The sequence below is a fragment of the Pan troglodytes genome, chromosome 14, assembly GCF_028858775.2.
Source record: "Pan troglodytes isolate AG18354 chromosome 14, NHGRI_mPanTro3-v2.0_pri, whole genome shotgun sequence".
Lineage (NCBI taxonomy): Eukaryota > Metazoa > Chordata > Mammalia > Primates > Hominidae > Pan > Pan troglodytes.
The window spans coordinates 62,680,293-62,703,410 of NC_072412.2; the positions used below are offsets into that span (position 1 = coordinate 62,680,293).

A 23,118-nucleotide genomic window follows, 5' to 3' on the forward strand; every position below is an offset into this window, starting at 1 on the left:
CTTTCTCTGGGAAATTTCTCTCCCACCAGGGAACTTTCTCCTCCTCTACCTCCCTCAGTCTCAGTCTAACAGCACCCTGCGCCCAACCCCGAGGGCTGCAATAGCCTTCTTGCCTCTCCTGACTTAATTCTGCGGACCCTGGGTTGGCGCTCCCTCACAGCCAGGCTGGTCGTTTCTGAAATGTTAACCCGCTGCCGGACACCGTTCCACGGTTTTCCGCTGCCTTGGAACAAGACCAGCTCCTGCGCGGACCCTGCCTCCACCTCGCACCACCTCTGGGCCTGGACTTGGCCTCCGGTCCATTCCCAGAATGTGCCGGGCTCCCTTCCAGTCCGGGCCTCCGCACACCCTCTTCACTCCCTTTCCTTTCTCCCTGCCTCTCCCAACCCGGTTCAGGTTGACTAATTTCAAATTTTATGTTCCAGATTTCAGCCCAGATATCCCCCCTTTGGATGCTTTCCTTCACCGTGCTCAGATCTAAGCTAATCGCATCTTCCTATCAGCCGCTTTCCGGGCACCACACCCCATTGTGCTGACACTCAAAGGCCATTATGCATTTTGTCCCTCGATGATTAGATTAATCAATCAACCACGGGCGTCTAGAAATGGCGGCATCTCAGAAGGGCCCCATTTGACTGGCAGGGGACTGGCCCAATGCGCCTCGCAAGCCCAGCCAGGCCCGCCCCAGCCGGCCCCCCTCTGACGACGCCTGTCCCTCACGCGACTGCCTTGCTGCCATATAAGAGGGACCGCGCTCGGCCTCCAGCAGTCGGCTTTCTGCTGGGCTCGGAGCCAGAACCTGCTGCGTGCTCCCTCCAGACTCCCTGGCTGCGGGTGGACTACCTCAGAGCTACAGCGGTGAACCTGTGGACACCTCCGACTCCTCGGGCCTCTCTTCGTCGAAGAGTCTCCTAATTTTCAGATCTCCGGAGCCAGCTGTGGGAAGATCAGGTGTGTGTCTGGGAGTCCCGGAGGGGTGGACAGATCTTGGGTGGGTGCAGCTGGGGACAGAATCCTCATTCCCCTAGAAAGGCCACGGCCATCCCCCTGCCTTGTCACCTCTGTCTTCCTAAATCCGTTCTTGCTCTCTTGTTTTTCTCCCCAGCCCCTCCCGCCGATTGCTCATGGAGGAACCAAGGCCTTCGAAGCGACTTCGCTCCATGGCCCCTAATCAAGGTACATCAAACGCCTGCCACTCTCTTTTTGATTTCGTTTGTTCCCCAATTCTTCCCCAATTGTTTGAATTCAAACTCAAACGAGCATTCTCTGTTTCACCTTCTCCTAGCCTGCCTCAACCTGGGCTGGTTGTTGGAAGTCAGCTCCCAGGTTCCACATCCTCTGGCAAATTCCCTTCCCTCTTTCGAACTGTAATCCCATTTCCCAAATCTGAGATTTGCTGTTGTTGTCGCTGTTTCCTTCTGTTTCGTTTTGTATTACTGTTTCTCCGTAGCAGAGCGAGTCCTCACGCTACGTCTTGATCTATGGTAAACCGGTACTTCCACCTTGTTCTTTCCCGGAGGAGTTGGAATTTTACGGCTGTTGCCACGTTGTTCTCCAAAACATTTCCCTTCCTACGCTGAGTGTCCTAAATCTTTTAATCTTGTCTAGTTTGACCGATGCATAACAATAAAGCATCCACTGAAAGCAAATTCTTTAACATCTTGCTGGTCTGAAACATCTTCATTCTCCCCTCCCAGATTCTTTAGTGAAACTTTGGTTGGACAGGACACTTTAGGTGGGAAATTCATTTCCCTTGAAATTTCGAAGACATTTTCTGTTATGTTCTAGACTGAACTGCTGCTTTTGAGATGTCTGATTTTTGAGACATGTGGAATCCTAGCCCTTTCCATGTGACTTTTCCTTTCTCTGTCTCCCGCTCCCTACAATCTTTTAGAATCTTCTCTTTTTCCTCAGCACTCTGAAATTTTGTGGTGAAATGTCTCAGCCACAACATACCTCTAATTCTCTTATATTTCATCTTTCTTTCCATCATTTCAGATTTTTGCTTTGTTCTGTGGGAGATCTTCTCAACTTCATTCTCCAATTTCCATGGAGAGTTTTGTTTCTTCTCTGACAATTTTAACTTCAAAAATCCCTCTTTTCTCTGAGTATTTATTTTTAAAAGTATCCTATAACTTCTTGATGGGTAAAATTCCTTCCATCTCTCTCTGCTCACGCTCTGCTTCTCTTTTAGCCTCAGGTGGGCCTCCTCCAGAGCCAGGCTGCTGTGTTGCGGACCCTGAAGACTCCGTGGAAGCAGATGGGCCCGCACAGCCAGCCCAACCCGCAAAACCCATCGCTTACGTGAAACCCTTCAGATGGCAGCCCCCAGCTCGCCCAGAGTCACCCCGTCCTGCAGAGAGAGGCCGGCGCCGGGGAGGAAGCCGGCGGCCAGGGCGAGGCCGTGGCAGAAGGGCTGGGCCCCGCGGGGACGCTGGCCAGAGACAGGGGGCAGAAGGCGTGATGGGACCGGACGTGCACATCCCACTGGACCACCATGGAGAGCCAGGCCACCAGGGGGAACCGGAAATCACGGAGACCGCAGCCTTCTCTCTTTCTGAAACAGGTCCTCTGCCTGGAACTGTGCAGGAAGGCCCTGGCCCCGACGTGGCGCAACCTGAGCTGGGGTTTCAGGAGCCGCCCACTGCTCCTGGGCCTCAGGCTGTTGACTGGCAACCCGCGTTGACCCTCTATCCCTGCATCGGGTTTAGGGCTCTGGGTGACTCAGCTGTTTTACAAGTCATTCAAACCCCCCACGGCACCTATGTGCAAGGGGTCCCAGTGTTCCTCACCGACATTGCATATTGACCACTATCCGCCACCCACGTTGTTCCCAGCCTCCCTTTCTTCCACCTGGACGTTCCCCCCAGCCCCACTTCTGCTCCACTCCTCCCCGGACTGGACCTGAAGCCTGAGCTTCCCCTGAACTTAGAGTACGCAACTTGCAATATGCAAGCTGCCAAACCCCCTTTGTGTACAAGGCGATTGGAATGGAACTGTCATGTACAGTGAAAGTACACGTCACGTGTTTCAGCCAAGAAAGAGCCAAACCGGACAACCGGGAGGAAGTGGGATGCAACAAGGATCCGTAAGCATGGAAATTAGGAAACTGTATTCTTAAGTCCAGAGGAGTACGATTCTGGAAAAAGGATTGATGACCTAGAATTAAAATTCCAGAAGACACTCATATAGACATGTGGGGCATGCGAAAATTCAGAAGGAGCTAGAAGTTACTAAAGTTCTTGTCTAGTGCCTGGAGACGATAGACTGGCTGAATATAAGAGCGATAAAACTCTAGACTGACACATTTTTAAGTCTCAACGTGGGTACCCTTTGGGAACCACTGAATGAATTGGAATAGAAGGTACAATTTCAAACAGATTGAGGAAAAAGTGGATCAAAGGACATTTGATGAATCAGACAAAAGGTGTCGGGGTGGGGGGGGGGGAGGTTAACGGAAACAGGGAGAGTGCATGACTCACTGGAACCGCTAAATGAGGAATCAGTAATTTGACGGCAGTGTCCTTGGCTTCCTCCTGGCTTTAATGGGAATATTTTAAATGTTTCACCATTAACCAAGATGTTTGCTGTAAGTTTCTCATAGATGTTTAAGTTGAGTTAGTTCCCATCTTTTCAGAGTTTGATAAATGTTGTATTATGAATTTTTGTATTTTGTATTTTATTAAGTAGCCTCTTATTGGCTGGTTTTCACTCCTTTGTAAACGTCCAAATAAAATACAGATAACTTTTTACATCAAAGATTTTTCTCTTGTGTATTCAATCCTTCTAAATAAACCTTTCTCTTCGGACTTATTTTATACAACAGTTCTTTCACTAAACTTTCACAAATCGCAAATATAAAATGTGTTTACTAAAAGCAGAAAGGAAGGTAGAAAAATGGCTCCAGTCTCTGTTCCCCATTCATATCGCATCTCTCCCCATAGTCACACAAGTCTACACCAACAAACGTACACATTAAGAGCATCGTTTGTGGCTCGCTTTTACAAACACCTGGCGTGCCATGTGCCAGGGGTCCTGCTGAAGTGACTATAAGGTCCAGGCAGGCAACACAGGTGTGGTCAGGAGCAGAGCCTCTGTGGTGTCCGTGCGTCTCCAGACTAGGAACAGGCGACTTCGTATTGAAGCATGGCATGGATCACAATGAGCACTGTGCAGTGGGAGCTGCTTCTTGGCTTGCCAGTGGGGTCTGTCATCCATAAGCCAGAAAGCCCCCTTGCAGTCATCCCACGCACATGTGCCACTCTCTTCCTGCTGTATATCTGTCTGGAAAGAGGCACAGGTTTTACATTCCGCAGGTGGCGGTCTGCTGATACGCTACTTCCAGGACATTTCTACCACCAGAATGCTTCACTAAACATGTGTACGTGGAGTAAGACAGGGTCTCATTCAGTCATCCAGGCTGGAGTGCAGTGGTGCAATCACAGCTCACTGCAGCCCGCACCTCCTCAGCTCAGGTGATCCTCCAACATCAGGTTGCCAAGTAGCTCAGACTGCAGGCAGGCACCAAGACCCCTTGGTAATTCCTCCGGGTTTATTTATTCATTCATTCATTCATTCATTCATTTATTTATTTATTTATTTTGAAACAGACTCTCACTCTTTCACCCACGCTGGAGCGCGGTGGCTTCGGCTCACTGAGAACTCCATTCCCGGGATTGAAGCGATTCTCATGTCTCGCCCTCATAAAAATAGAAAAATTAGCCAGGCACGGTGGTGGGCCACTGTAGTCCCAGCTGCTCAGGAGGCTGAGGCGGGAGAATCCTTTGAACCCAGGAGGCGGAGGTTGCAGTGAGCCCAGATTGCGCCATTGCAGTGATCCGAGATCATGCTATTGCACTCCAGCCTGGGTGACGGGAGCAAAACTTTGTCTCAAAATGGAAAAAAGAGAGAGAGAAGTTATCCCAATAAGAAAGATGAACGTTTTGAAGAGAAACTTCACAGAAGAATCTATGGGTTTGGTCAGTGAGCACACGAAATCCCAATCAGGATGAGAATATGCAAATAAGCATGGAGCATCCTGTGGTGCCAGGGAGAAAGGAGCCGCCCAAAACCAAACAAAACCAAAAGCCACAGCGATGGGAGGTTGACAAAGGGACACGGAAACCAACTAAAGGAGCTCCCGGTGGCCAAAGCTGGCGACATTCAGTAACAAAGTAATTAACTAAATAATTAATAATTAAATAGTTGAGTAAAATATTTGACAAAATAATTAGTGCAATTATTAAATAATTCATCCCCTGAAGTATTGGAGTGTAAACCAAAGCATACAATAGGTGTCCATAAGTCCATACGGATATAAATAAGTGACTAAATAAACAACCATGTGGGGGAGAATGGGAAAATCCTCCACACAGGAGAACTCCACAGAATTTCGGTAGCTATTCCCCTGCACGGAGATAAAGCAAAACTTCCCTTTTATTTAAGTATAGGCCACAGGTAGCGACTTCCAAAAAGTACAGTAGAGAAAGAGGTGGGAAAATCACTTTATGGTGGAGAAACCTAATCAACACTGCCCCAGCCAGGTGACCAGGACTAATAGCAGCAGTGATAAGCCGGCTTGATGGTGTGTACTCTAGACAGGATGGGATGGGAATGGCGCTTTCCCGCTGCAATCTTCCTTACAAAAACATATAATTCCAGTCAGATCACAAGGAATACATCACACGAACTTCAGGAGGGGACATCCCACAATATATCTGATCAGTATTCCAAGTGTCAAGGTCATCAAAAACAAGGCAAGTGTGAGAAACCGTCGCAGCCAAGGGGAACCGTGACGAATTGTAAGGTGGTACCCTGGATGGGGTCTTGGGACAGAAAAGGTATGTGAGGTGAAAACATAGCAAAACCTCACTTCAACAACATATACAACCCAAAAAAATAATTGGCCCGGCATGGTGGCTTGCGCCTGGGGTCCCAGCTACTCGGGAGGTGGAGCGGGAAGGACCGCTTGAGCTCAGGCCTTCCAAACAAGCCTGGGCACATAGCGAAACCTCGTCTCTCCAAAAAATCCGAAAATTGTCCCGATGTGGTGGCGCTCACCTGTAGTCCAGCTACTCCGGAGGCCGAGACAGGAGAATCACCTGAACTGATTCTCCTATCTCAGCCCCCCAAGTAGCCGCAGCGAGCCGAGATGGCACCGCTGCACTCCAGCCTGGGCTACAGAGCGACAACCCGTCTCTGTAAAAAAAAAAAAAAACAAGGATGCAAACCAACCAAATAACCCACTGCGGGATTCCCCTCCAGTGTCCTGCTGTGTTTCCCGCTGTCTTCCTCCACCCGTATGTGCAGCCACAGCAATAAAAGCCAGTGGTGTGGGTCTCACACGCATCTCCAGCCCCGTCGCCATCGCGCTGAGCTCGACTCTTTTTACAAAAGGCCACTCGACATCCTCACTTGGCAGTTCAAAAGCCCCTTCAGGCAGATGTGCGCAAGCCAAGCTCCGCAACTTCCCATTCAGAGCAGGTTCTCGGTCCACCTCTGCCTGAATGAACGGGCGGGCTACCAAGGCCGCAGTCTCTTCCTCAAGGGCTGTCCACACTGGGTCTGGCTTTCTCTGGGAAATTTCTCTCCCACCAGGGAACTTTCTCCTCCTCTACCTCCCTCAGTCTCAGTCTAACAGCACCCTGCGCCCAACCCCGAGGGCTGCAATAGCCTTCTTGCCTCTCCTGACTTAATTCTGCGGACCCTGGGTTGGCGCTCCCTCACAGCCAGGCTGGTCGTTTCTGAAATGTTAACCCGCTGCCGGACACCGTTCCACGGTTTTCCGCTGCCTTGGAACAAGACCAGCACCTGCGCGGACCCTGCCTCCACCTCGCACCACCTCTGGGCCTGGACTTGGCCTCCAGTCCATTGCCAGAATGTGCCGGGCTCCCTTCCATTCGGGCCTCAGCACACCCTCTTCACTCCCTTTCCTTTCTCCCTGTCTCTCCCAACCCGGTTCAGGTTGACTAATTTCAAATTTTATGTTCCAGATTTCAGCCCAGATATCCCCCCTTTGGATGCATTCCTTCACCGTGCTCAGATCTAAGCTAATCGCATCTTCCTATCAGCCGCTTTCCGGGCACCACACCCCATTGTGCTGACACTCAAAGGCCATTATGCATTTTGTCCCTCGATGATTAGATTACTCAGTCAACCACGGGCGTCTAGAAATGGCGGCATCTCAGAAGGGCCCCATTTGACTGGCAGGGGACTGGCCCAATGCGCCTCGCAAGCCCAGCCAGGCCCGCCCCAGCCGGCCCCCCTCTGACGACGCCTGTCCCTTACGCGACTGCCTTGCTGCCATATAAGAGGGACCGCGCTCGGCCTCCAGCAGTCGGCTTTCTGCTGGGCTCGGAGCCAGAACCTGCTGCGTGCTCCCTCCAGACTCCCTGGCTGCGGGTGGACTACCTCAGAGCTACAGCGGTGAACCTGTGGACACCTCCGACTCCTCGGGCCTCTCTTCGTCGAAGAGTCTCCTAATTTTCAGATCTCCGGAGCCAGCTGTGGGAAGATCAGGTGTGTGTCTGGGAGTCCCGGAGGGGTGGACAGATCTTGGGTGGGTGCAGCTGGGGACAGAATCCTCATTCCCCTAGAAAGGCCACGGCCATCCCCCTGCCTTGTCACCTCTGTCTTCCTAAATCCGTTCTTGCTCTCTTGTTTTTCTCCCCAGCCCCTCCCGCCGATTGCTCATGGAGGAACCAAGGCCTTCGAAGCGACTTCGCTCCATGGCCCCTAATCAAGGTACATCAAACGCCTGCCACTCTCTTTTTGATTTCGTTTGTTCCCCAATTCTTCCCCAATTGTTTGAATTCAAACTCAATCGAGCATTCTCTGTTTCACCTTCTCCTAGCCTGCCTCAACCTGGGCTGGTTGTTGGAAGTCAGCTCCCAGGTTCCACATCCTCTGGCAAATTCCCTTCCCTCTTTCGAACTGTAATCCCATTTCCCAAATCTGAGATTTGCTGTTGTTGTCGCTGTTTCCTTCTGTTTCGTTTTGTATTACTGTTTCTCCGTAGCAGAGCGAGTCCTCACGCTACGTCTTGATCTATGATAAACCGGTACTTCCACCTTGTTCTTTCCCGGAGGAGTTGGAATTTTACGGCTGTTGCCACGTTGTTCTCCAAAACATTTCCCTTCCTACGCTGAGTGTCCTAAATCTTTTAATCTTGTCTAGTTTGACAGATGCATAACAATAAAGCATCCACTGAAAGCAAATTCTTTAACATCTTGCTGGTCTGAAACATCTTCATTCTCCCCTCCCAGATTCTTTAGTGAAACTTTGGTTGGACAGGACACTTTAGGTGGGAAATTCATTTCCCTTGAAATTTCGAAGACATTTTCTGTTATGTTCTAGACTGAACTGCTGCTTTTGAGATGTCTGATTTTTGAGACATGTGGAATCCTAGCCCTTTCCATGTGACTTTTCCTTTCTCTGTCTCCCGCTCCCTACAATCTTTTAGAATCTTCTCTTTTTCCTCAGCACTCTGAAATTTTGTGGTGAAATGTCTCAGCCACAACATACCTCTAATTCTCTTATATTTCCTCCTTCTTTCCATCATTTTAGGTTTTTGCTTTGTTCTGTGGGAGATCTTCTCAACTTCATTCTCCAATTTCCATGGAGAGTTTTGTTTCTTCTCTGACAATTTTAACTTCAAAAATCCCTCTTTTCTCTGAGTATTTATTTTTAAAAGTATCCTATAACTGCTTGATGGGTAAAATTCCTTCTATCTCTCTCTGCTCACGCTCTGCTTCTCTTTTAGCCTCAGGTGGGCCTCCTCCAGAGCCAGGCTGCTGTGTTGCGGACCCTGAAGACTCCGTGGAAGCAGATGGGCCCGCACAGCCAGCCCAACCCGCAAAACCCATCGCTTACGTGAAACCCTTCAGATGGCAGCCCCCAGCTCGCCCAGAGTCACCCCGTCCTGCAGAGAGAGGCCGGCGCCGGGGAGGAAGCCGGCGGCCAGGGCGAGGCCGTGGCAGAAGGGCTGGGCCCCGCGGGGACGCTGGCCAGAGACAGGGGGCAGAAGGCGTGATGGGACCGGACGTGCACATCCCACTGGACCACCATGGAGAGCCAGGCCACCAGGGGGAACCGGAAATCACGGAGACCGCAGCCTTCTCTCTTTCTGAAACAGGTCCTCTGCCTGGAACTGTGCAGGAAGGCCCTGGCCCCGACGTGGCGCAACCTGAGCTGGGGTTTCAGGAGCCGCCCACTGCTCCTGGGCCTCAGGCTGTTGACTGGCAACCCGCGTTGACCCTCTATCCCTGCATCGGGTTTAGGGCTCTGGGTGACTCAGCTGTTTTACAAGTCATTCAAACCCCCCACGGCACCTATGTGCAAGGGGTCCCAGTGTTCCTCACCGACATTGCATATTGACCACTATCCGCCACCCACGTTGTTCCCAGCCTCCCTTTCTTCCACCTGGACGTTCCCCCCAACCCCACTTCTGCTCCACTCCTCCCCGGACTGGACCTGAAGCCTGAGCTTCCCCTGAACTTAGAGTACGCAACTTGCAATATGCAAGCTGCCAAACCCCCTTTGTGTACAAGGCGATTGGAATGGAACTGTCATGTACAGTGAAAGTACACGTCACGTGTTTCAGCCAAGAAAGAGCCAAACCGGACGACCGGGAGGAAGTGGGATGCAACAAGGATCCGTAAGCATGGAAATTAGGAAACTGTATTCTTAAGTCCAGAGGAGTACGATTCTGGAAAAAGGATTGATGACCTAGAATTAAAATTCCAGAAGACACTCATATAGACATGTGGGGCATGCGAAAATTCAGAAGGAGCTAGAAGTTACTAAAGTTCTTGTCTAGTGCCTGGAGACGATAGACTGGCTGAATATAAGAGCGATAAAACTCTAGACTGACACATTTTTAAGTCTCAACGTGGGTACCCTTTGGGAACCACTGAATGAATTGGAATAGAAGGTACAATTTCAAACAGATTGAGGAAAAAGTGGATCAAAGGACATTTGATGAATCAGACAAAAGGTGTCGGGGTGGGGGGGGGGAGGTTAACGGAAACAAGGAGAGTGCATGACTCACTGGAACCGCTAAATGAGGAATCAGTAATTTGACGGCAGTGTCCTTGGCTTCCTCCTGGCTTTAATGGGAATATTTTAAATGTTTCACCATTAACCAAGATGTTTGCTGTAAGTTTCTCATAGATGTTTAAGTTGAGTTAGTTCCCATCTTTTCAGAGTTTGATAAATGTTGTATTATGAATTTTTGTATTTTGTATTTTATTAAGTAGCCTCTTATTGGCTGGTTTTCACTCCTTTGTAAACGTCCAAATAAAATGCAGATAACTTTTTACATCAAAGATTTTTCTCTTGTGTATTCAATCCTTCTAAATAAACCTTTCTCTTCGGACTTATTTTATACAACAGTTCTTTCACTAAACTTTCACAAATCGCAAATATAAAATGTGTTTACTAAAAGCAGAAAGGAAGGTAGAAAAATGGCTCCAGTCTCTGTTCTCCATTCATATCGCATCTCTCCCCATAGTCACACAAGTCTACACCAACAAACGTACACATTAAGAGCATCGTTTGTGGCTCGCTTTTACAAACACCTGGCGTGCCATGTGCCAGGGGTCCTGCTGAAGTGACTATAAGGTCCAGGCAGGCAACACAGGTGTGGTCAGGAGCAGAGCCTCTGTGGAGTCCGTGCGTCTCCAAACTAGGAACAGGCGACTTCGTATTGAAGCATGGCATGGATCACAATGAGCACTGTGCAGTGGGAGCTGCTTCTTGGCTTGCCATTGGGGTCTGTCATCCATAAGCCAGAAAGCCCCCTTGCAGTCATCCCACGCACATGTGCCACTCTCTTCCTGCTGTATATCTGTCTGGAAAGAGGCACAGGTTTTACATTCCGCAGGTGGCGATCTGCTGATACGCCACTTCCAGGACATTTCTACCACCAGAATGCTTCACTAAACATGTGTACGTGGAGTAAGACAGGGTCTCATTCAGTCATCCAGGCTGGAGTGCAGTGGTGCAATCACAGCTCACTGCAGCCCGCACCTCCTCAGCTCAGGTGATCCTCCAACATCAGGTTGCCAAGTAGCTCAGACTGCAGGCAGGCACCAAGACCCCTTGGTAATTCCTCCGGGTTTATTTATTCATTCATTCATTCATTCATTCATTTATTTATTTATTTATTTTGAAACAGACTCTCACTCTTTCACCCACGCTGGAGCGCGGTGGCTTCGGCTCACTGAGAACTCCATTCCCGGGATTGAAGCGATTCTCATGTCTCGCCCTCATAAAAATAGAAAAATTAGCCAGGCACGGTGGTGGGCCACTGTAGTCCCAGCTGCTCAGGAGGCTGAGGCGGGAGAATCCTTTGAACCCAGGAGGCGGAGGTTGCAGTGAGCCCAGATTGCGCCATTGCAGTGATCCGAGATCATGCTATTGCACTCCAGCCTGGGTGACGGGAGCAAAACTTTGTCTCAAAATGGAAAAAAGAGAGAGAGAAGTTATCCCAATAAGAAAGATGAACGTTTTGAAGAGAAACTTCACAGAAGAATCTATGGGTTTGGTCAGTGAGCACACGAAATCCCAATCAGGATGAGAATATGCAAATAAGCATGGAGCATCCTGTGGTGCCAGGGAGAAAGGAGCCGCCCAAAACCAAACAAAACCAAAAGCCACAGCGATGGGAGGTTGACAAAGGGACACGGAAACCAACTAAAGGAGCTCCCGGTGGCCAAAGCTGGCGACATTCAGTAACAAAGTAATTAACTAAATAATTAATAATTAAATAGTTGAGTAAAATATTTGACAAAATAATTAGTGCAATTATTAAATAATTCATCCCCTGAAGTATTGGAGTGTAAACCAAAGCATACAATAGGTGTCCATAAGTCCATACGGATATAAATAAGTGACTAAATAAACAACCATGTGGGGGAGAATGGGAAAATCCTCCACACAGGAGAACTCCACAGAATTTCGGTAGCTATTCCCCTGCACGGAGATAAAGCAAAACTTCCCTTTTATTTAAGTATAGGCCACAGGTAGCGACTTCCAAAAAGTACAGTAGAGAAAGAGGTGGGAAAATCACTTTATGGTGGAGAAACCTAATCAACACTGCCCCAGCCAGGTGACCAGGACTAATAGCAGCAGTGATAAGCCGGCTTGATGGTGTGTACTCTAGACAGGATGGGATGGGAATGGCGCTTTCCCGCTGCAATCTTCCTTACAAAAACATATAATTCCAGTCAGATCACAAGGAATACATCACACGAACTTCAGGAGGGGACATCCCACAATATATCTGATCAGTATTCCAAGTGTCAAGGTCATCAAAAACAAGGCAAGTGTGAGAAACCGTCGCAGCCAAGGGGAACCGTGACGAATTGTAAGGTGGTACCCTGGATGGGGTCTTGGGACAGAAAAGGTATGTGAGGTGAAAACATAGCAAAACCTCACTTCAACAACATATACAACCCAAAAAAATAATTGGCCCGGCATGGTGGCTTGCGCCTGGGGTCCCAGCTACTCGGGAGGTGGAGCGGGAAGGACCGCTTGAGCTCAGGCCTTCCAAACAAGCCTGGGCACATAGCGAAACCTCGTCTCTCCAAAAAATCCGAAAATTGTCCCGATGTGGTGGCGCTCACCTGTAGTCCAGCTACTCCGGAGGCCGAGACAGGAGAATCACCTGAACTGATTCTCCTATCTCAGCCCCCCAAGTAGCCGCAGCGAGCCGAGATGGCACCGCTGCACTCCAGCCTGGGCTACAGAGCGACAACCCGTCTCTGTAAAAAAAAAAAAAAACAAGGATGCAAACCAACCAAATAACCCACTGCGGGATTCCCCTCCAGTGTCCTGCTGTGTTTCCCGCTGTCTTCCTCCACCCGTATGTGCAGCCACAGCAATAAAAGCCAGTGGTGTGGGTCTCACACGCATCTCCAGCCCCGTCGCCATCGCGCTGAGCTCGACTCTTTTTACAAAAGGCCACTCGACATCCTCACTTGGCAGTTCAAAAGCCCCTTCAGGCAGATGTGCGCAAGCCAAGCTCCGCAACTTCCCATTCAGAGCAGGTTCTCGGTCCACCTCTGCCTGAATGAACGGGCGGGCTACCAAGGCCGCAGTCTCTTCCTCAAGGGCTGTCCACACTGGGTCTGGCTTTCTCTGGGAAATTTCTCTCCCACCAGGGAACTTTCTCCTCCTCTACCTCCCTCAGTCTCAGTCTAACAGCACCCTGCGCCCAACCCCGAGGGCTGCAATAGCCTTCTTGCCTCTCCTGACTTAATTCTGCGGACCCTGGGTTGGCGCTCCCTCACAGCCAGGCTGGTCGTTTCTGAAATGTTAACCCGCTGCCGGACACCGTTCCACGGTTTTCCGCTGCCTTGGAACAAGACCAGCACCTGCGCGGACCCTGCCTCCACCTCGCACCACCTCTGGGCCTGGACTTGGCCTCCAGTCCATTGCCAGAATGTGCCGGGCTCCCTTCCATTCGGGCCTCAGCACACCCTCTTCACTCCCTTTCCTTTCTCCCTGTCTCTCCCAACCCGGTTCAGGTTGACTAATTTCAAATTTTATGTTCCAGATTTCAGCCCAGATATCCCCCCTTTGGATGCATTCCTTCACCGTGCTCAGATCTAAGCTAATCGCATCTTCCTATCAGCCGCTTTCCGGGCACCACACCCCATTGTGCTGACACTCAAAGGCCATTATGCATTTTGTCCCTCGATGATTAGATTACTCAGTCAACCACGGGCGTCTAGAAATGGCGGCATCTCAGAAGGGCCCCATTTGACTGGCAGGGGACTGGCCCAATGCGCCTCGCAAGCCCAGCCAGGCCCGCCCCAGCCGGCCCCCCTCTGACGACGCCTGTCCCTTACGCGACTGCCTTGCTGCCATATAAGAGGGACCGCGCTCGGCCTCCAGCAGTCGGCTTTCTGCTGGGCTCGGAGCCAGAACCTGCTGCGTGCTCCCTCCAGACTCCCTGGCTGCGGGTGGACTACCTCAGAGCTACAGCGGTGAACCTGTGGACACCTCCGACTCCTCGGGCCTCTCTTCGTCGAAGAGTCTCCTAATTTTCAGATCTCCGGAGCCAGCTGTGGGAAGATCAGGTGTGTGTCTGGGAGTCCCGGAGGGGTGGACAGATCTTGGGTGGGTGCAGCTGGGGACAGAATCCTCATTCCCCTAGAAAGGCCACGGCCATCCCCCTGCCTTGTCACCTCTGTCTTCCTAAATCCGTTCTTGCTCTCTTGTTTTTCTCCCCAGCCCCTCCCGCCGATTGCTCATGGAGGAACCAAGGCCTTCGAAGCGACTTCGCTCCATGGCCCCTAATCAAGGTACATCAAACGCCTGCCACTCTCTTTTTGATTTCGTTTGTTCCCCAATTCTTCCCCAATTGTTTGAATTCAAACTCAATCGAGCATTCTCTGTTTCACCTTCTCCTAGCCTGCCTCAACCTGGGCTGGTTGTTGGAAGTCAGCTCCCAGGTTCCACATCCTCTGGCAAATTCCCTTCCCTCTTTCGAACTGTAATCCCATTTCCCAAATCTGAGATTTGCTGTTGTTGTCGCTGTTTCCTTCTGTTTCGTTTTGTATTACTGTTTCTCCGTAGCAGAGCGAGTCCTCACGCTACGTCTTGATCTATGATAAACCGGTACTTCCACCTTGTTCTTTCCCGGAGGAGTTGGAATTTTACGGCTGTTGCCACGTTGTTCTCCAAAACATTTCCCTTCCTACGCTGAGTGTCCTAAATCTTTTAATCTTGTCTAGTTTGACAGATGCATAACAATAAAGCATCCACTGAAAGCAAATTCTTTAACATCTTGCTGGTCTGAAACATCTTCATTCTCCCCTCCCAGATTCTTTAGTGAAACTTTGGTTGGACAGGACACTTTAGGTGGGAAATTCATTTCCCTTGAAATTTCGAAGACATTTTCTGTTATGTTCTAGACTGAACTGCTGCTTTTGAGATGTCTGATTTTTGAGACATGTGGAATCCTAGCCCTTTCCATGTGACTTTTCCTTTCTCTGTCTCCCGCTCCCTACAATCTTTTAGAATCTTCTCTTTTTCCTCAGCACTCTGAAATTTTGTGGTGAAATGTCTCAGCCACAACATACCTCTAATTCTCTTATATTTCCTCCTTCTTTCCATCATTTTAGGTTTTTGCTTTGTTCTGTGGGAGATCTTCTCAACTTCATTCTCCAATTTCCATGGAGAGTTTTGTTTCTTCTCTGACAATTTTAACTTCAAAAATCCCTCTTTTCTCTGAGTATTTATTTTTAAAAGTATCCTATAACTGCTTGATGGGTAAAATTCCTTCTATCTCTCTCTGCTCACGCTCTGCTTCTCTTTTAGCCTCAGGTGGGCCTCCTCCAGAGCCAGGCTGCTGTGTTGCGGACCCTGAAGACTCCGTGGAAGCAGATGGGCCCGCACAGCCAGCCCAACCCGCAAAACCCATCGCTTACGTGAAACCCTTCAGATGGCAGCCCCCAGCTCGCCCAGAGTCACCCCGTCCTGCAGAGAGAGGCCGGCGCCGGGGAGGAAGCCGGCGGCCAGGGCGAGGCCGTGGCAGAAGGGCTGGGCCCCGCGGGGACGCTGGCCAGAGACAGGGGGCAGAAGGCGTGATGGGACCGGACGTGCACATCCCACTGGACCACCATGGAGAGCCAGGCCACCAGGGGGAACCGGAAATCACGGAGACCGCAGCCTTCTCTCTTTCTGAAACAGGTCCTCTGCCTGGAACTGTGCAGGAAGGCCCTGGCCCCGACGTGGCGCAACCTGAGCTGGGGTTTCAGGAGCCGCCCACTGCTCCTGGGCCTCAGGCTGTTGACTGGCAACCCGCGTTGACCCTCTATCCCTGCATCGGGTTTAGGGCTCTGGGTGACTCAGCTGTTTTACAAGTCATTCAAACCCCCCACGGCACCTATGTGCAAGGGGTCCCAGTGTTCCTCACCGACATTGCATATTGACCACTATCCGCCACCCACGTTGTTCCCAGCCTCCCTTTCTTCCACCTGGACGTTCCCCCCAACCCCACTTCTGCTCCACTCCTCCCCGGACTGGACCTGAAGCCTGAGCTTCCCCTGAACTTAGAGTACGCAACTTGCAATATGCAAGCTGCCAAACCCCCTTTGTGTACAAGGCGATTGGAATGGAACTGTCATGTACAGTGAAAGTACACGTCACGTGTTTCAGCCAAGAAAGAGCCAAACCGGACAACCGGGAGGAAGTGGGATGCAACAAGGATCCGTAAGCATGGAAATTAGGAAACTGTATTCTTAAGTCCAGAGGAGTACGATTCTGGAAAAAGGATTGATGACCTAGAATTAAAATTCCAGAAGACACTCATATAGACATGTGGGGCATGCGAAAATTCAGAAGGAGCTAGAAGTTACTAAAGTTCTTGTCTAGTGCCTGGAGACGATAGACTGGCTGAATATAAGAGCGATAAAACTCTAGACTGACACATTTTTAAGTCTCAACGTGGGTACCCTTTGGGAACCACTGAATGAATTGGAATAGAAGGTACAATTTCAAACAGATTGAGGAAAAAGTGGATCAAAGGACATTTGATGAATCAGACAAAAGGTGTCGGGGTGGGGGGGGGGAGGTTAACGGAAACAAGGAGAGTGCATGACTCACTGGAACCGCTAAATGAGGAATCAGTAATTTGACGGCAGTGTCCTTGGCTTCCTCCTGGCTTTAATGGGAATATTTTAAATGTTTCACCATTAACCAAGATGTTTGCTGTAAGTTTCTCATAGATGTTTAAGTTGAGTTAGTTCCCATCTTTTCAGAGTTTGATAAATGTTGTATTATGAATTTTTGTATTTTGTATTTTATTAAGTAGCCTCTTATTGGCTGGTTTTCACTCCTTTGTAAACGTCCAAATAAAATGCAGATAACTTTTTACATCAAAGATTTTTCTCTTGTGTATTCAATCCTTCTAAATAAACCTTTCTCTTCGGACTTATTTTATACAACAGTTCTTTCACTAAACTTTCACAAATCGCAAATATAAAATGTGTTTACTAAAAGCAGAAAGGAAGGTAGAAAAATGGCTCCAGTCTCTGTTCTCCATTCATATCGCATCTCTCCCCATAGTCACACAAGTCTACACCAACAAACGTACACATTAAGAGCATCGTTTGTGGCTCGCTTTTACAAACACCTGGCGTGCCATGTGCCAGGGGTCCTGCTGAAGTGACTATAAGGTCCAGGCAGGCAACACAGGTGTGGTCAGGAGCAGAGCCTCTGTGGAGTCCGTGCGTCTCCAAACTAGGAACAGGCGACTTCGTATTGAAGCATGGCATGGATCACAATGAGCACTGTGCAGTGGGAGCTGCTTCTTGGCTTGCCATTGGGGTCTGTCATCCATAAGCCAGAAAGCCCCCTTGCAGTCATCCCACGCACATGTGCCACTCTCTTCCTGCTGTATATCTGTCTGGAAAGAGGCACAGGTTTTACATTCCGCAGGTGGCGGTCTGCTGATACGCTACTTCCAGGACATTTCTACCACCAGAATGCTTCACTAAACATGTGTACGTGGAGTAAGACAGGGTCTCATTCAGTCATCCAGGCTGGAGTGCAGTGGTGCAATCACAGCTCACTGCAGCCCGCACCTCCTCAGCTCAGGTGATCCTCCAACATCAGGTTGCCAAGTAGCTCAGACTGCAGGCAGGCACCAAGACCCCTTGGTAATTCCTCCGGGTTTATTTATTCATTCATTCATTCATTCATTCATTTATTTATTTATTTATTTTGAAACAGACTCTCACTCTTTCACCCACGCTGGAGCGCGGTGGCTTCGGCTCACTGAGAACTCCATTCCCGGGATTGAAGCGATTCTCATGTCTCGCCCTCATAAAAATAGAAAAATTAGACAGGCACGGTGGTGGGCCACTGTAGTCCCAGCTGCTCAGGAGGCTGAGGCGGGAGAATCCTTTGAACCCAGGAGGCGGAGGTTGCAGTGAGCCCAGATTGCGCCATTGCAGTGATCCGAGATCATGCTATTGCACTCCAGCCTGGGTGACGGGAGCAAAACTTTGTCTCAAAATGGAAAAAAGAGAGAGAGAAGTTATCCCAATAAGAAAGATGAACGTTTTGAAGAGAAACTTCACAGAAGAATCTATGGGTTTGGTCAGTGAGCACACGAAATCCCAATCAGGATGAGAATATGCAAATAAGCATGGAGCATCCTGTGGTGCCAGGGAGAAAGGAGCCGCCCAAAACCAAACAAAACCAAAAGCCACAGCGATGGGAGGTTGACAAAGGGACACGGAAACCAACTAAAGGAGCTCCCGGTGGCCAAAGCTGGCGACATTCAGTAACAAAGTAATTAACTAAATAATTAATAATTAAATAGTTGAGTAAAATATTTGACAAAATAATTAGTGCAATTATTAAATAATTCATCCCCTGAAGTATTGGAGTGTAAACCAAAGCATACAATAGGTGTCCATAAGTCCATACGGATATAAATAAGTGACTAAATAAACAACCATGTGGGGGAGAATGGGAAAATCCTCCACACAGGAGAACTCCACAGAATTTCGGTAGCTATTCCCCCGCAAGGAGATAAAGCAAAACTTCCCTTTTATTTAAGTATAGGCCACAGGTAGCGACTTCCAAAAAGTACAGTAGAGAAAGAGGTGGGAAAATCACTTTATGGTGGAGAAACCTAATCAACACTGCCCCAGCCAGGTGACCAGGACTAATAGCAGCAGTGATAAGCCGGCTTGATGGTGTGTACTCTAGACAGGATGGGATGGGAATGGCGCTTTCCCGCTGCAATCTTCCTTACAAAAACATATAATTCCAGTCAGATCACAAGGAATACATCACACGAACTTCAGGAGGGGACATCCCACAATATATCTGATCAGTATTCCAAGTGTCAAGGTCATCAAAAACAAGGCAAGTGTGAGAAACCGTCGCAGCCAAGGGGAACCGTGACGAATTGTAAGGTGGTACCCTGGATGGGGTCTTGGGACAGAAAAGGTATGTGAGGTGAAAACATAGCAAAACCTCACTTCAACAACATATACAACCCAAAAAAATAATTGGCCCGGCATGGTGGCTTGCGCCTGGGGTCCCAGCTACTCGGGAGGTGGAGCGGGAAGGACGGCTTGAGCTCAGGCCTTCCAAACAAGCCTGGGCACATAGCGAAACCTCGTCTCTCCAAAAAATCCGAAAATTGTCCCGATGTGGTGGCGCTCACCTGTAGTCCAGCTACTCCGGAGGCCGAGACAGGAGAATCACCTGAACTGATTCTCCTATCTCAGCCCCCCAAGTAGCCGCAGCGAGCCGAGATGGCACCGCTGCACTCCAGCCTGGGCTACAGAGCGACAACCCGTCTCTGTAAAAAAAAAAAAAAACAAGGATGCAAACCAACCAAATAACCCACTGCGGGATTCCCCTCCAGTGTCCTGCTGTGTTTCCCGCTGTCTTCCTCCACCCGTATGTGCAGCCACAGCAATAAAAGCCAGTGGTGTGGGTCTCACACGCATCTCCAGCCCCGTCGCCATCGCGCTGAGCTCGACTCTTTTTACAAAAGGCCACTCGACATCCTCACTTGGCAGTTCAAAAGCCCCTTCAGGCAGATGTGCGCAAGCCAAGCTCCGCAACTTCCCATTCAGAGCAGGTTCTCGGTCCACCTCTGCCTGAATGAACGGGCGGGCTACCAAGGCCGCAGTCTCTTCCTCAAGGGCTGTCCACACTGGGTCTGGCTTTCTCTGGGAAATTTCTCTCCCACCAGGGAACTTTCTCCTCCTCTACCTCCCTCAGTCTCAGTCTAACAGCACCCTGCGCCCAACCCCGAGGGCTGCAATAGCCTTCTTGCCTCTCCTGACTTAATTCTGCGGACCCTGGGTTGGCGCTCCCTCACAGCCAGGCTGGTCGTTTCTGAAATGTTAACCCGCTGCCGGACACCGTTCCACGGTTTTCCGCTGCCTTGGAACAAGACCAGCACCTGCGCGGACCCTGCCTCCACCTCGCACCACCTCTGGGCCTGGACTTGGCCTCCGGTCCATTGCCAGAATGTGCCGGGCTCCCTTCCATTCGGGCCTCAGCACACCCTCTTCACTCCCTTTCCTTTCTCCCTGTCTCTCCCAACCCGGTTCAGGTTGACTAATTTCAAATTTTATGTTCCAGATTTCAGCCCAGATATCCCCCCTTTGGATGCATTCCTTCACCGTGCTCAGATCTAAGCTAATCGCATCTTCCTATCAGCCGCTTTCCGGGCACCACACCCCATTGTGCTGACACTCAAAGGCCATTATGCATTTTGTCCCTCGATGATTAGATTACTCAGTCAACCACGGGCGTCTAGAAATGGCGGCATCTCAGAAGGGCCCCATTTGACTGGCAGGGGACTGGCCCAATGCGCCTCGCAAGCCCAGCCAGGCCCGCCCCAGCCGGCCCCCCTCTGACGACGCCTGTCCCTTACGCGACTGCCTTGCTGCCATATAAGAGGGACCGCGCTCGGCCTCCAGCAGTCGGCTTTCTGCTGGGCTCGGAGCCAGAACCTGCTGCGTGCTCCCTCCAGACTCCCTGGCTGCGGGTGGACTACCTCAGAGCTACAGCGGTGAACCTGTGGACACCTCCGACTCCTCGGGCCTCTCTTCGTCGAAGAGTCTCCTAATTTTCAGATCTCCGGAGCCAGCTGTGGGAAAATCAGGTGTGTGTCTGGGAGTCCCGGAGGGGTGGACAGATCTTGGGTGGGTGCAGCTGGGGACAGAATCCTCATTCCCCTAGAAAGGCCACGGCCATCCCCCTGCCTTGTCACCTCTGTCTTCCTAAATCCGTTCTTGCTCTCTTGTTTTTCTCCCCAGCCCCTCCCGCCGATTGCTCATGGAGGAACCAAGGCCTTCGAAGCGACTTCGCTCCATGGCCCCTAATCAAGGTACATCAAACGCCTGCCACTCTCTTTTTGATTTCGTTTGTTCCCCAATTCTTCCCCAATTGTTTGAATTCAAACTCAATCGAGCATTCTCTGTTTCACCTTCTCCTAGCCTGCCTCAACCTGGGCTGGTTGTTGGAAGTCAGCTCCCAGGTTCCACATCCTCTGGCAAATTCCCTTCCCTCTTTCGAACTGTAATCCCATTTCCCAAATCTGAGATTTGCTGTTGTTGTCGCTGTTTCCTTCTGTTTCGTTTTGTATTACTGTTTCTCCGTAGCAGAGCGAGTCCTCACGCTACGTCTTGATCTATGGTAAACCGGTACTTCCACCTTGTTCTTTCCCGGAGGAGTTGGAATTTTACGGCTGTTGCCACGTTGTTCTCCAAAACATTTCCCTTCCTATGCTGAGTGTCCTAAATCTTTTAATCTTGTCTAGTTTGACCGATGCATAACAATAAAGCATCCACTGAAAGCAAATTCTTTAACATCTTGCTGGTCTGAAACATCTTCATTCTCCCCTCCCAGATTCTTTAGTGAAACTTTGGTTGGACAGGACATTTTAGGTGGGAAATTCATTTCCCTTGAAATTTCGAAGACATTTTCTGTTATGTTCTAGACTGAACTGCTGCTTTTGAGATGTCTGATTTTTGAGACATGTGGAATCCTAGCCCTTTCCATGTGACTTTTCCTTTCTCTGTCTCCCGCTCCCTACAATCTTTTAGAATCTTCTCTTTTTCCTCAGCACTCTGAAATTTTGTGGTGAAATGTCTCAGCCACAACATACCTCTAATTCTCTTATATTTCCTCCTTCTTTCCATCATTTTAGGTTTTTGCTTTGTTCTGTGGGAGATCTTCTCAACTTCATTCTCCAATTTCCATGGAGAGTTTTGTTTCTTCTCTGACAATTTTAACTTCAAAAATCCCTCTTTTCTCTGAGTATTTATTTTTAAAAGTATCCTATAACTGCTTGATGGGTAAAATTCCTTCTATCTCTCTCTGCTCACGCTCTGCTTCTCTTTTAGCCTCAGGTGGGCCTCCTCCAGAGCCAGGCTGCTGTGTTGCGGACCCTGAAGACTCCGTGGAAGCAGATGGGCCCGCACAGCCAGCCCAACCCGCAAAACCCATCGCTTACGTGAAACCCTTCAGATGGCAGCCCCCAGCTCGCCCAGAGTCACCCCGTCCTGCAGAGAGAGGCCGGCGCCGGGGAGGAAGCCGGCGGCCAGGGCGAGGCCGTGGCAGAAGGGCTGGGCCCCGCGGGGACGCTGGCCAGAGACAGGGGGCAGAAGGCGTGATGGGACCGGACGTGCACATCCCACTGGACCACCATGGAGAGCCAGGCCACCAGGGGGAACCGGAAATCACGGAGACCGCAGCCTTCTCTCTTTCTGAAACAGGTCCTCTGCCTGGAACTGTGCAGGAAGGCCCTGGCCCCGACGTGGCGCAACCTGAGCTGGGGTTTCAGGAGCCGCCCACTGCTCCTGGGCCTCAGGCTGTTGACTGGCAACCCGCGTTGACCCTCTATCCCTGCATCGGGTTTAGGGCTCTGGGTGACTCAGCTGTTTTACAAGTCATTCAAACCCCCCACTGCACCTATGTGCAAGGGGTCCCAGTGTTCCTCACCGACATTGCATATTGACCACTATCCGCCACCCACGTTGTTCCCAGCCTCCCTTTCTTCCACCTGGACGTTCCCCCCAACCCCACTTCTGCTCCACTCCTCCCCGGACTGGACCTGAAGCCTGAGCTTCCCCTGAACTTAGAGTACGCAACTTGCAATATGCAAGCTGCCAAACCCCCTTTGTGTACAAGGCGATTGGAATGGAACTGTCATGTACAGTGAAAGTACACGTCACGTGTTTCAGCCAAGAAAGAGCCAAACCGGACAACCGGGAGGAAGTGGGATGCAACAAGGATCCGTAAGCATGGAAATTAGGAAACTGTATTCTTAAGTCCAGAGGAGTACGATTCTGGAAAAAGGATTGATGACCTAGAATTAAAATTCCAGAAGACACTCATATAGACATGTGGGGCATGCGAAAATTCAGAAGGAGCTAGAAGTTACTAAAGTTCTTGTCTAGTGCCTGGAGACGATAGACTGGCTGAATATAAGAGCGATAAAACTCTAGACTGACACATTTTTAAGTCTCAACGTGGGTACCCTTTGGGAACCACTGAATGAATTGGAATAGAAGGTACAATTTCAAACAGATTGAGGAAAAAGTGGATCAAAGGACATTTGATGAATCA

General features: G+C 50.0%; 3 protein-coding genes across 3 annotated transcripts; all 3 read left to right on the forward strand.

The window, feature by feature from the left end:
• The first annotated feature begins 1,124 nt into the window (after positions 1-1,124).
• On the forward strand, positions 1,125-2,808 carry LOC129136757 (proline-rich protein 20E). Its single transcript, XM_054665033.1, has 2 exons — positions 1,125-1,176; positions 2,195-2,808. Exons 1-2 carry the CDS (start codon positions 1,125-1,127, stop codon positions 2,806-2,808), a joined length of 666 nt encoding a protein of 221 aa, XP_054521008.1.
• Positions 2,809-7,678: 4,870 nt separating this feature from the next.
• LOC129136758 (proline-rich protein 20E) lies at positions 7,679-10,318 on the forward strand. Its single transcript, XM_054665034.2, has 2 exons — positions 7,679-7,743; positions 8,762-10,318. The coding sequence occupies exons 1-2, from the start codon at positions 7,692-7,694 to the stop codon at positions 9,373-9,375; spliced, it is 666 nt and encodes a 221-aa protein (XP_054521009.1). The 5' UTR covers positions 7,679-7,691; the 3' UTR covers positions 9,376-10,318.
• A 3,926-nt stretch (positions 10,319-14,244) lies between these two features.
• On the forward strand, positions 14,245-16,883 carry LOC129136759 (proline-rich protein 20E). Its single transcript, XM_054665035.2, has 2 exons — positions 14,245-14,309; positions 15,328-16,883. The coding sequence occupies exons 1-2, from the start codon at positions 14,258-14,260 to the stop codon at positions 15,939-15,941; spliced, it is 666 nt and encodes a 221-aa protein (XP_054521010.1). The 5' UTR covers positions 14,245-14,257; the 3' UTR covers positions 15,942-16,883.
• Positions 16,884-23,118: the final 6,235 nt, after the last annotated feature.

Coding starts and splice junctions, on each gene's coding strand:
- LOC129136759 (XM_054665035.2), top strand. CDS start 14,258: ATGGAGGAACCAAGGCCTTCGAAGCGACTTCGCTCCATGGCCCCTAAT. Junction 14,310..15,327: donor CTCCATGGCCCCTAATCAAG/GTACATCAAACG, acceptor CTTCTCTTTTAG/CCTCAGGTGGGCCTCCTCCA.
- LOC129136758 (XM_054665034.2), top strand. CDS start 7,692: ATGGAGGAACCAAGGCCTTCGAAGCGACTTCGCTCCATGGCCCCTAAT. Junction 7,744..8,761: donor CTCCATGGCCCCTAATCAAG/GTACATCAAACG, acceptor CTTCTCTTTTAG/CCTCAGGTGGGCCTCCTCCA.
- LOC129136757 (XM_054665033.1), top strand. CDS start 1,125: ATGGAGGAACCAAGGCCTTCGAAGCGACTTCGCTCCATGGCCCCTAAT. Junction 1,177..2,194: donor CTCCATGGCCCCTAATCAAG/GTACATCAAACG, acceptor CTTCTCTTTTAG/CCTCAGGTGGGCCTCCTCCA.